At 35.6% G+C, this 13,473-nt stretch overlaps 2 protein-coding genes across 3 annotated transcripts; both read right to left on the reverse strand.

Moving 5' to 3' along the window:
- Positions 1 to 5,507: 5,507 nt before the first annotated feature.
- Positions 5,508 to 7,277, reverse strand: LOC106387622 (2-hydroxy-6-oxo-6-phenylhexa-2,4-dienoate hydrolase-like). 2 transcript variants are annotated; one of them, XM_013827520.3, is made up of 4 exons: positions 6,492 to 7,276; positions 6,265 to 6,354; positions 5,860 to 5,927; positions 5,508 to 5,747 (listed from the first exon to the last, which is right to left on the reverse strand). In XM_013827520.3, the coding sequence occupies exons 1-4, from the start codon at positions 7,221 to 7,223 to the stop codon at positions 5,636 to 5,638; spliced, it is 1,002 nt and encodes a 333-aa protein (XP_013682974.1). In that variant the 5' UTR covers positions 7,224 to 7,276; the 3' UTR covers positions 5,508 to 5,635. The 2 variants fall into 2 exon arrangements, with proteins under 2 accessions (XP_013682974.1, XP_013682975.1); XM_013827521.3 differs by lacking the exon at positions 5,860 to 5,927 and having other exon boundaries at positions 6,492 to 7,277.
- A 985-nt stretch (positions 7,278 to 8,262) lies between these two features.
- On the reverse strand, positions 8,263 to 12,557 carry LOC106387621 (lipoxygenase 3, chloroplastic-like). Its single transcript, XM_013827519.3, has 8 exons — positions 12,034 to 12,557; positions 11,624 to 11,904; positions 11,143 to 11,380; positions 10,533 to 10,862; positions 9,963 to 10,156; positions 9,570 to 9,871; positions 9,205 to 9,471; positions 8,263 to 9,101 (listed from the first exon to the last, which is right to left on the reverse strand). Exons 1-8 carry the CDS (start codon positions 12,422 to 12,424, stop codon positions 8,345 to 8,347), a joined length of 2,760 nt encoding a protein of 919 aa, XP_013682973.2. The 5' UTR covers positions 12,425 to 12,557; the 3' UTR covers positions 8,263 to 8,344.
- Between the last annotated feature and the right edge of the window lie 916 nt (positions 12,558 to 13,473).

The raw sequence follows: 13,473 nt of genomic DNA on the forward strand, positions 1-13,473 counted from the left end.
TGTAAAAGAGAAAACCTATAGCTTTATTCTTATGGGTCCGAACCATCTTGGCCTCTATCTTTTTAATCCTTTGGAAAATAAATAAAGATGTGAAATATACATGAACATAACGAGAAACAGAGACATTAATAGACAACTTTACTATTTATCAATAACTCACTTAAGAGTTGGTAATTAACCAGATTTTGGAAGTGATATTTTGCATAAAATTAGCGTATCTATCAAACAAAATCGACCCATCAAATAATCTATTCGACAAAATGCGAAAGCCTAGCTCTTTATCAACTGTCTAATCAGAGTCAAAAATATACATGGAACGCAAGATTCAAAAAATAAAAATAAATGTGAATTCTACAGTATGGTAGGTAGCTAAACTGGAAGATTTAAACTGCGACTTATAGTGGTATTGAGAGAGAGTACGCTGATAGAAGTAGCAATAAAGCGGCGTAAAAAGGTTATTGGCCCATTTATCTGTAAAAGGCCCATTTGTTCTCAATCTAATGAAACGCAGAGTGTCGATACTTCTGAAACTAATAAAAGCAACGGTCTTGTATTTCTTGGCTTCTAAGGTTCTCTCTGTATTCAAAATCATCATGTCAAAGTTGGCTTCAAGGATGACTGATTTTGAAACAAGTTATGATTTCTTTGGAAGGATAAGAAAAAAGAGAGAAATAGAATAGAAGGAAAAAGAAAGGAAGAGAAGACACGAAGAAGAAAGAGGTGAGAAGGAAATGATACCTACCACCACGTGTTCGCCTTTTTTCCAACTGGTTCCGTCTCCGTCGTTTGTTCCAGCGAGAAGCAAAGAGTGAAAACAACCATTGAAACGGCGATTGGTTTTTCGGCAAAATCAAAAAGAAGAAAGAACAACATGAGAAAGAGAAAGAGAAATACATTCCGAGATCGACTTCTAGATAAGTCATTAACCACAACTACTCCTGCTCCTATAGCACAAACATGGTGGTTCGACAGAATTTTCATCATCAGTCTTTGGTTCACATGTTGTGCAAATCAATAACTCTCCTAAATCAAAATTTTTGGATATAAAAAAAAGATGTCATTATACAATTTTTTTGATTAAAATAATAACAAGATGATTGAAATGCATTAATGAAATTTTCGCTGAAAAGAGAGATTGCCGAAATTTAGTCAACATGTTATAAGTTATAACTCACACAAAAAAAAACTCAAAACAAACAGAATTATGGTAACATTACTCAGCTTTTTCTTTTCTAGATTTTAGGAGTTGACATATATACTAGAACATACATTAAGATTGAAGTCACAAAGAGTCAAGTCCAATTGTATGTATTATATATTAGGGGTTTTTGCCAAAACTAACCCACAACTTGATTTTAATTCCAAACCTATACCCAAACTTGAATCAAATGCAAAACTAACCTAAAAGCCTAGTGAAATTACAGCTCAGCCCCTTGTGACCAAACAAAAAAACAGAAGCCATTTTTACGAATATAGCCCCAGTAAATCGTCTGAGTCGTCTGAGATGTTGGAAGTCGTCTGGACGACTGAAGTGTAAGTCGTCTGGACGACTGAAGTGTAAGTCGTCTGGACGACTGAAGTGTAAGTCGTCTGGTACCAGTTTATTTTAAAAATAATTTATAAATCTTGTAAAAAAATATTTTGATGCGTAAAAAATAAAAATCAAGTAATTATAAACAGTTTTAACTGATATAAATTAAGATATGATAAAATTGATTTGTTTTGAAGATATATGAGTGGAAGTAGTGAATCATGAAATACTTTGGTTTAGGAGTTTGGCAAACATATGTTGTAGTATTGTATGTATTGTTAGGGTTAGATTTTGGAAAACTAAAATGTTTTTTTCAAAAATTAGTTTTCACCTATATGTGTTTATTTCTGTGTATAGTAAACACTTTTCAAGTTTGATTTGGTTTTATGAAGTGTTTAATTAGATAATTAAGTTTAGGGGTTATGTTTAGGGTGTGGACGACTTATATTTCAGTCGTCTGTTAAATAATTTACCCGGACGACGTATATTTCAGTCGTCCAGACGACTTACTTGTAAGTCGTCTGGAAAGTCTTCTATTTTAGTTTCCCGCTAAAAATATTTAATTTCCCGCTAAAAATATTAAACTCTTCTGGACGACTTACATGTAAGTCGTCTGTTTTAATTTCTTCACCAGACGACTGAAATGTAAGTCGTCCAGGAAGTCGTCTGAGTCAAAAATATTTAATCTAATTGGATTTTTTGTCTCCCTATATAAAGAAAAATTTACACATTCTCTCTCCTCCTCTCAAATGGCTGCAACAAAAATGTAATGTTCATCATTCTAAAACTCTCCAACCTCTCTCTAATCTCTTTGACTTGAAAACACCAAACTTTATATGAATTTTTCAGTTTTGTCTCATGTATTTCTTACTAATCTATCTCTTTTGCAGGTTTTTAATCAAATGGTACTCATCTTCCACTAATTTAGAGGTAGATCTATTAATTTTAGATATGTATTTTTGTGTGTTCTATAAATGTAGATTTATCTAATTTTCCACTCATTTTCTCTATTTTTAAGTCATTTGAACGTTTTTGAATATGCAGGTTTTTCAGATCTGGATTTGATGTGCAGGTTTTTCAGATCTGGAAGACTTCTGGGACGACTTACCTGTTAGTCGTCTGGAAGTCGTCTGGAAGTCATCTGGAAGTCTTCTGACAAAGTCGTCTGGACTTCCAGGAAGTCGTCTGGACTTCCAGGAAGTCGTCTGGACTTCCAGGAAGTCGTCTGGACTTCTAGGAAGTCGTCTGGATTTTTCTGAGCGTTTTGGTAAGTTCTTATGTCTGATTTTTCTTCATTTGGTAACTTCTTGTTGTATAAAGTTCTTACTTTTTTCCCAAACTAAAACTCTCCAAACCCACTCTAATCTCTTTGACTTGAAAACACCAAACTTTATATGAATTTTTCAATTTTGTCTCATGTCTTTGTTACTAATCTATTTTTTTTTTGCAGGTTTTTAATTATTTGGTACTCATCTTCCACTAATTTAAAGGTAGATCTATTATTTTTAGATATGTATTTTTGTGTGTTCTGTAAAGGTAGATTTATATAATCTTCCACTCATTTTTTTCTGTTTTTAAGCCATTTGAACGTTTTTGAATATGCAGGTTTTTCAGATCTGGATTTAATATGCAGGTTTTTCAGATCTGGAAAACTTCTGGGACGACTTACTTGTTAGTCGTCTGGAAGTCATCTGGAAGTCGTCTGGAAGTCGTCTGGACTTCCTAAAAGTCGTCTGGACTTCCTGTAAAGTCGTCTGGACTTCCTGTAAAGTCGTCTGGAAGTCGTCTGAACTTCCTAAAAGTCTTCTGGCAAAGTCGTCTGAACTTCCTGGAAGTCGTCTGGACTTCTTAGAAGTCGTCTGAACTTCTTAAAAGTTGTCTGGTCTTGTCTACTCAAGTGGAATCCAAGCTTGTCTTTGTAGATGAATGATCTATAATAGTTTTGTTTGTGATCTGTTTTATGAATTGCATGTATACTCTTTTAGTTGTGAATTTTTAGTAAAATCAGTAATAATGTTTTCCAAGATGTATTAAATGTGCTAACAATGTGTTTACACATTTACAAATCAATGAAATAATAGACTTCAGTAGCCTTTTTCTTATCTTTGGATCTCTCATATGCAATAATAAACTCCAATGGCCTTTTTCTCATCTTAATAAACAAGAATGTTGGTAAGAGATGGAAACAAACAATAGTAACTAGTCAAAGCATATCATATTTTTTATAAGTTTGCATTGAAAAACTTAGTCAAATTTAGTAAAACTAAGGGAGAGAACATATTTTGTAAATATGAGTTTTACATATCTTGAAGTTACTTATCACTCTTAAAAATACAAGTTATTCATAAACTAACGTAGAAGACTTAAAAACTAGTGGAGAAGACGCGGACGACTTCAATCTAAGTTGTCTAGACGACTAAACTATATGTCGTCTGGTCAACGCAGAGGTTATTTTTGCAATTGACTTTGAAATCTGTTATTTCGGACGACTGAAAGTTAAGTCGTCTACTATTGTTTGGTTAAAAAAAAAACTCCAAAAAAGCTAGACGACTTACATTTCAGTCGTCAGAGGTTAGTTTTGCATTTGACTGGATTATTTCAGAAGTTTGACTTTTTGGACGACTTACGTTTCAGTCGTCTAGTGAAAATTAAAATAATAATATTTTTTTAAAAGTAGACGACTTAAAGTTAAGTCGTCATAGGTTAGTTTTGCAATTGAAAAAAAAAACTTCAAGATTTAATTATATACAGACGACTTATAATTCAGTCGTCCACGAGACGACTGAAATGTAAGTCGTCCAGGATTTACGAGGTTTGACCAGAATCTCGGAAAAAAATCCTGGACGACTTACAATTAAGTCGTCTGGTGGACGACTGAATTATAAGTCGTCTGTGTATAATTAAATCTTGAAGTTTTTTTTTCAATTGCAAAACTAACCTATGACTACTTAATTGTAAGTCGTTTACTTTTAAAAAAATATTATTATTTTGATTTTCGCCAGACGACTGAAATGTAAGTCGTCTGGGGAAGTCAAACTTCTGAAATTATCCAGTCAAATATAAAACTAACCTATGACGACTGAAATGTAAGTCGTCTAGGTTCTTTGGAATTTTTTTTGAAACCAAACAATAGTAGACGACTTAACTTTCAGTCGTCTCAGGTTACAGATTTCAAAGTCAATTGCAAAAATAACCTCTGCGTTGACCAGACGACTTCCAGGTAAGTCGTCTACAGCCAGACGACTGAAAGGTAAGTCGTCTACAGCCAGACGACTTCCCAAGTAAGTCGTCTGACGAACAGATCTGGAAAAAAACTCGATGTCATACCTTAAATTAGTGAGATAAGTTCCTTAGCATACATAAGGCTTCCCCAAGCACACAGAATCACAAACGGAAGTCACCCACCCATAATCGTTAGCTTCTATGACTCTATGAACCATAAAAATTTTAGAATCAAAATCTTGAGTTTTTTTAGCTCATTGTGGAGAGAAAGTGAGAGATATGTTGTGTTTAGGTCACAAGAATGGAAAAAGAAGAAGGGTAAATCGATTTTAGGAGCATTAAGAGCTTCAAATTGGTTGTTAATGGTGGTTGTGGTATTGATGACAATGGCAATCTTGTAATTACTTGAAGATGATGAGGGTGAGAGAGTAAAAATGTCATTTTCGAAAAAAAAAATAAAAAAAAAATGGATGGCATTTTCGTAAATTATATGAACTTGTGGGGTGAATAGGGCAAAACCAATTTTCAAAAAAAAAGGAGGTTAGTTTTGTGTTTGACTTTAAGTTATAGGTCAATTTTGCAAAAATCCCTATATATTATTTATAAAATGTATAGGCAAACAAATAGATCAAAGTTCATTTTTCAATAGTTGGACTTTCTAATTATTATTATTTCATAATGGTTTTTTTATTTCTCTTTGTAATATGAGTTTTTACCTTCTCTTGACGATTGAACGTTTATAACAAAAGAAAAGTGAAGAAAAACAAACAATAATTGTGTGTCCACTCTCCATAATATGTATACTTTTAAACGATAACAACAAATATATAAAACCAAGTGACATATAGATAGTTGGTAGAGATGGATATAGAAAATAAAAGATCAAACGCTTAAGACAAACGAAGTAATCAAATTATTAAGAGTAGTTGGTGCTTCAACATTAACAGCATGTCCAGTTTCTTTGATTATCTCTAATCTTGAATTTTGCAGATGCCTGCGAAAAGATATATACAAATATGATTAAATTACACAAACTAACTTCCCCACAAATTATATAAAATTGTTTTTTTGATTCACGCCTCTCAACGATTCAATAATGCGTTTACCTTTGCAGCCGATAACCATGCTCTAATGGAAATACCTTATCCTTGTCTCCCCAAACAATTAACGTTTTCTGAATTATAATATGAAATTAGTGACCAAGTTTGTTCTTGTTTATTCGAAAGATTCGAGTAATAGAATCTTGATCCATATAGTCTTCTATAAACAAAAGTAAAGTGAAAACAAACAAGAATAGTGTTTCCACTATCCAGAATATGTATACTAATTTACTCGCAGACAATACAAAATGTAAACTAATTTATTTCTGTCTAGCATAAACTATCCATCATGCCTACTCATTAATATTTATCTTGATGCTAAAGTTTATCATTACTAGTTTTCTTATTAAAAAAAAAGTAGCTGCATCACTAATGTTAATTTTGATTATTGATTCAGTAAAGATTTATTACCTGTGATATTACATGCAACTCTGCTTCTTCTCTTTCCAGCAAGTTTTTAGCTAATTCAAGAAGCTCCTGCCGATTTTTCTCATACATTACCTATAATAGACATAAGTCATAACAAGTTAATCAAAGATTACTTTATGTCCACTTTCAAACACTTGGTTCATTAGTAAAAATAACAATTTATGGAAGAATATTCCTAAATAACAGAAAGAAAAAAAGAGAAAGTTTACAGCTATGAATTGGGAGAGGATAAAATCTGGTATCCAATCTACGAACACTAAACCGGTGTTGGTCGAGATCTTAACCAACATCCGTAGATCCATAGGAGTTTTCGGAACAAGCATCTTCGAACAACAATCTCTCCCGTGTTTTGTCATCTCCGCCGTCTTCTCCTGCTGTGTAAATCCCACTCCACTGCTCACGATCACCAACTTCTCCATCATCTCCGGCCACATCTCCGCCATTTTATACGCCACGAATCCACCGTAGCTAATCGAGTACACCGAGATCCTCCCCCTTCCTCTTCCGTCGCAGCCTAGCTTCTTCAGCCCTCCGGCGATGCTCCTCGCCTGAATCTCAACGCTCCGATCTGCATTCTTGGTGTATGATTTTCCGAAGAACACCAAGTCGGGGATGAATAGGTTAAAGGACTTCGAGAGATCGGAGACTTGGTGAACGAATTGCCATTTGGAGTTTCCTCCGTAACCGTGGAGCATGACGAGATTGGGCCGTGAGATTCTTCGGTGGCCGGAGATCCAGAAATGGACGGTGGTTTCTCCGTCGTCTAGATCGACCGTTACGGGTCGGAGATCGCAGAAAATCATGAAATACAGTGATAAGAACGAATCGGCGATCTTGATTAGTATCGGAAAATTGAAGAGACACGAGATTAGGCTTTGGAAGAGAGTGAGAGCGATGGTGAGGTAGCGACGAAAGAGATGAACGTGTTTCATGGACGCCATCTTTTTAGTTCAGAGGAAGTGGTTTGGTGTGGCGTGAGACAGTGAGAGAGTGCTTTTAAATTTGAAATGTTTCTACACCGGTTCGGTTGATTCCGGTTTGGTTTAATATGATCGACATAACCTCTGCTTCAAACGTGGCTAAGGTGCATGTTAAGTGTTTCGACATCTAATTTAGGATCCATGTGCTCAGTTTTCGTTCTATTTGATTTATAAACAAATCAACCATAAATTTTAAAGAAAAAAATACGAAAATAGAAGAAAATCTACTTTGAGCTTATTACATCTTTGGAAAAGAATGCATGTCTTCTATTTCTATATATTGATTACTCGCGTGAGAGCCACTTGGTCCACACATGGACTTATGTACAATTGTACTTATATATGTCGTTTATTTGTCATCTTTCTCTACGTCACTAACAAGCTCAGCTCGATTGAGGTTGTTGGCTTTTTGTCTGATAAATCTAATTAAGTTGATTACTCTGCATCATTGGATCAGAATCAACCAGACACAAATAGCTTTTTGTACGTTCGATTTTTCTACCCAACTTAAGGTTCGTATGTATGTCAGATTAGGTTAAAACCATAAGAACAAACCTTGTCTTGACTCTTTAGTGTATATCTCGATCTGCCTTAATTTCCCTGATGAAAAGGTACAAATATATATTTTATACGTCTGAGGAGATAGTGTGTGACCCAAGTTAGGTCAGAACCCAAGAAGCCTTGGTTTTAGGTCCAATTTAAAGTTGAAACAGAGCCACTTTGAAGTTTTCTTTTGAAAAATTTAAGTTGAGCAATCGAGATCTCCATGATCCAATTCGAAAGGGAGTCACTTTGAAGTTATCTATAAAATGAGCCCAAATCATAATCCATCGTCGCAACAATAAGCATATGGTATTTTAAATTTTCAAATTTCATAAATTTTATGGTCTTTTGGGCCATAATTAACCGGAGATGAACAAATCCATTGTCTGAATATATTTCAAAATATTATGAATATGAATTTAAATCTAGCTTCGAGAACATATCTGCAAAATTCAAATGTACCAATTTATATATTTTATTTCATTTTCAAAAATCATATATAACAGATTTCTACATTTTCTCCTATATTTAATCTCATTCTATATCGATACACTATTAGGTACACCTCTGCACGTAACACCTGGCTCAGAACTCGGAACCAACAACTCGTAAGGCAAAACTCCAGCTCCACACCTGTTTCTACGGTTAGGATCACTGTTTCTTTTCTCAATCTCTTTTTCTATCCGTCCAATCTCCGCCGCAAATCCATAAAACGCATCAACAATCTCCGCATCTCCGGTCCAAGTGGACGGTTGTTGTCTCTCCCCGATATACTCCTCATCCGGAGAATGCGTTGACAACGTATCAACCACCGCCATAAACTTCGACGTTTGCAACAAACTCGGCATCGAAGAAAAATAAAATTTCTCAGGATCCGAGATAAAACTTGCGTACTCCGGATCCGACTCGTCAGGGATTAACCGTCGCATCAGCGGAGGTCGGTTTGGGACGTAACCTCCATACGGATACTGTCCGAAGTTGAGAGCGGCGTGTTGAGCGGAGGCGAGCCAGACTAGTGTGGTGAGGATGGAGACTAGGTCGTCCACGGTGTCTAACTTTGGCCACCACTCGGCTTCGCGGAGATCTGCATGGCCTACGTTGATTGACTCCGAGTACCACGATTGGAGTTCCGAGTCTGTTTGAATTGAGTTCGAGTTTGGATAGTAACGTTCCACGTAAGTTCGGACCCATGTTTGGATTGCGGACCATATTAGAAGACCGTCGTTCGCATATGGATAGTCTTCGATCAGGAGTTTAAGTCCATGTGGTTGTGTTGGGTCTGGAACTGCCATTCCTCTAAAAAACAAAATAAAACGATCAATATTAGATATCATACGTATAAAATTGTGTTTGACATAATCAAGAATAGTATATGTCTAACAAAGTTTAGCTACAATACCTGCGAATGAGATCGGCAGGGAGGCCTTCCATGTCGAACCGCCAACTACTTTTGTAGGCTGCGGAGCTCATTTCCAAACCGTATTGGCCAGCAGTGAAGCCTCCTTCAATCACACCGTCTGCACTGATCAATGATTGTCTAGCCAGTGCATTGATCTCCAACGTATACCTCATGTGTGGATCCAATAGTTTGAATATCGGATGCATAGCGCTTAATTGCCTATGTGCAGCTATTATAAACGGTTCCAAGCATGCATGGGTTCGTAACCTTTAGAACAAAAATTGATAAATATATCAATAACTCTATATTCATTATTAACAACTTGTTACATAAATGATTAGTAAGTTAACGTTTTGAGTACTAACCAGTGGTTAACAAGTTGGTGGACTCCAGCATCGTTGGAGCTAACATGTGCTTTAGCGAGCTGCCACACCCAGTTAGAGGTTGCATCGACAGGAGGTGTAACAACTCGTTTGGATCGGTGGTTCGGGCCATGGGAAGGGAGGCTTAGCTCGATGGCTACGGGCTTAAGTGTTCCAAGACGAGTCAAGAAGAAAATGGTTCGAGTAGCATATGCTTTGCGTCCATCGAGCGCATTGATTTGGTCTAGGAACGGTAAGAATATGTCATGGTAATCCAACATATACAATCTGTTCTCTTCCAACGCCTGAAAAATAATTAAACAAAAATTAGTTGATCAAATTTCACTTTTAGTAATTATTCGAGTAATTTGGATTTGTTTATAGTATAAAACGTACTTGTTGAACGGACAAGCCGTCAAGATGTCCGATGATGTGGTCGGAAGTGAGAGCGGAGTGTTGTGGACCGTAGATTTCGGGGTCAAGATTACTGACGGGTGGGAAAGTCTTGACTCTCTCAATGTTGACTGGATTGATTCCAGCTATGGCTTGACGTGCGAACTCGTCATCTCGTAGCCATGCGTTTTTATCCTCTGCATTCATTTTAAAAAAAAAGTCAATTAGTTAATAACGCTGATGTGCTAAGCATGTTATGATTTTGAATTAATGAAAGGCAAACGCGCTTTTGTTTATTCACAAACTAATACTACTATAACTAGCACGAGCGTTATAACGAGTCAAGAAAAGCACGTGAAACATGCATATGTTTGCTTATGCACTCTTTTATTCCTGCTTTTCAACTAAAATGATTATTTCTTACTTTTTGGTAGGACGATAACACTTCATAATGGTCCCAATTATCAAAGACCAACAATCGCCACAAAATCAAAGTTCATTTTCTATTAAAACACCCTTTTTATTAAAATCAAAATTTGATGTTAAAATTTTTTATGAATTAAGTGAGCTTACTCGATAATATTTTGGGAGTGTCGTATTTGAGGAGTCCTTTCGAAGATTCTTGGAGGGTATTAACGATGCCCTTAGGCAAAGGGAACTTGTTGAATATCTCATCTTGAAATCCTAACTTCAGTAGCAAGCCTTTTTTGTAGAGATCATCAATCTCTCCGAAGTCAGAAAAGTCATCAGCTAAAATACTAGCTTTAAGCGACGGAACAAGGTGGTGTAACACCGCTTTTAACCTCCCTGCGGCGAAAGTGTCCTGCTTAGTCTCTTCAAATTGCTCGTCTCGTGGCACGTACATAGGTAATGGCTTTTCCACTCGGCTCTCCGCTTCATTATCTGCCAACAATGCAGATAAAACATCAGATACATTTTTTTCACAGTACCAGTCATGGACAATTGGACATGACCAAATGAAACATTGGCTGTAGAACTTCAAAAAAATTAGAGTCAATTTATAAAAATGTATCTCTCCAATTTTTTAATTTTTTTTAAAAAAAATCGTTAATTACTGACTTGTTTATCGTCTCAAAATTTCATGATCCGCTTGATTTCATAACACCCAAAACACATATACTATTAGAGATATTGTTTTTAAGAATGTTGTTATGAATTGTACCGGTATCAGTTGGCTGGCGACCAGTGCGACACCGTCTAGGGTAAGGCCTCTCTCTGCCACCGAGTTTCGGACGAGAGAGTTCAGATGACTTGTCGGGATTTCCAAGATCGTTGTAGACATCAAAGTCATAGATTCTGTCTGATAACTTCCTGACTCCAGTCCCATCTCCTCGTAGATTCTTCAACTCTTTCCCCCTTAATTTTCTTAATCCTTCAGGTGTCTCACTCGGCAAAAACGGCTGCACACAAATTAACATAACTTGATCTTTAATAATTTATAACCACAACATATTATTTATGGGAATATAGTTGAAAGCTGGCTAATAAGTATTATTATATGGACCCACCAGACATGAATATTGGAGAAGATTTTGAAACTGATTAGTATATGTGATTAATTCGTTGGAGATCGAAAATGACGTGACTTAAATGGTCTGGGACCGTAATTAATTATGTATCAGTCAGATATTTTAATCAGTTACCTGATTAGTGAAGAAGATTCGTTTCTCAGGGTGATCATTTTGGGACTGAACCCAAGAGTTGCATGGAAAGTGAACAGGGCCAAGTGCGAAACCTTCGATGGTTATGCACTCTAGAAAAAACTCTTTCTGGTGTTTATTCATGATGGTGATGGCTCCCGGCGTGCCAAACGCTGCGTCCACCGTGAACTCCGCCGTGTAATGAACCCTCTCCGCCTTGGTTTTCGATTTCTCTGACCAATCCTTTAACACCGCAGCATTGCTTTTCTTCGGCAAATTCGTTTCTGTTTGAATCAAAGATTGGATATTTGAGATGATCCATTTTTAATACACGATTTTTAAAAGTTTCTATTTTTAGAAAGTTTTCCTGAGTGCTCTGTTTTGTGATAAAAGCAAAGAAGAAAGTGACTTACTTGGATCAAGTTCGGTGCTAATAAGCTCCAAGACGATGTTCCGACCGATCTTGTCACCAAAAGCATCCAAATGCTTAAAAAGAGTCTCCTTAAAATCCTCCTTGTTCTTGTTCCTCACTGTAACCACAGCTCTCACTTTGAATTTCACCGCCGCTTTCTCCTCCTCCTCGCTCTTTCTGTCTCCGGTTGTTGTGCTAAAACGCAGCGTTTTTACTAAATCTTCACTAATGGCCGAAACGACGCCGGATTTGGACGTTTTTGGTCTCCGATCGAAAGGCTTGATCGAGAATTGCGTTGTCTGTGTCTTCTTCTTGAAATGAGAAGCCGAGAAAACAAGTGATGGCCTTCCTGATATCAGAGGATGACCCATTATCTCTTTAACTAAGGCCATCACGATGGTGTAATCAATTAGTATTGAATTGAATATTGAATCTTGAGCTGTTTTGTTGTATAGTGTTGGCGAAGAAGAAGAAATTGTTGAGAGTTTATTAGTTGTTTGTACGTTCTGCTTACTAATAATCGGCAAGTGAAAGAGATGTATATATAGAGAAGGAACTCTTTGCCGTCCACACGTTTTTTGGTTCATTGGACTATTGTCTACGCAAAGTCATGTTTTAGTTTTATTATTTTTCTGAAAATGTGAACTCTCAAAACATATCACTTAAGCTAGATTTTTTTTGTCAACAATATAGTTTTCAAAGTGATTAATTGACTACTCATATTGTTGCGATGTTTACATTTTTAATGATATCATAATAAATGTCTCTCTTTTAAATGTTAGAAAACGTATGTTATGCGACATGAGATAAAAGATATTACCATGTATTAGCGTGACAGGGAACAATACGCTGTATTTACGTAGCGTATAGTAATAGTATTATTTACAGGACAGATCGTTTGACTGATAATCACGTAGTGTTCAGGTACACATTGTTAATCACAAATAGTAACAATAAGTAGTAACGAAAGTGGTATATTCAAGTTTTTGTACGACTTTTTTTTTGAGAAATGGCTTTTGTACCTCTATTTTCACTGTTGAATTTTTATTTGTCTAGTTACTCTAATGCTTTTACTAATTCCTCTTTAAGAAAAACACTGGTTATGTTATGTTACCAATTGGATTCATGACTACTTGTCCGATCTAAACTGTTTAATTAAAAATTAAGAAAATGATTGGATAAGAGGGTTTAAAAAGGGTATGGTTAATTTGAAGTATATTAGTTAAGGATTAGAGAATATTTTTCTTGTATTTTATTTTAAATTTTTGTTATTAATCTAAGTTGTAAACATATAATTTTAAGAAGAAATCTATAAGTTATATATTAGTAAAAATTATTATTTTACTAATCAATTATTTTGTATTATCTTATATACATGTGAGTACATCTTTATGTGGAAAATAATATTCACGTAATTAAAATGTGTAGTTCCGTTTTTGTT

The sequence above is a fragment of the Brassica napus genome, chromosome A8 (genome assembly GCF_020379485.1).
Source record: "Brassica napus cultivar Da-Ae chromosome A8, Da-Ae, whole genome shotgun sequence".
In the NCBI taxonomy this organism is placed as follows: Eukaryota; Viridiplantae; Streptophyta; class Magnoliopsida; order Brassicales; family Brassicaceae; genus Brassica; species Brassica napus.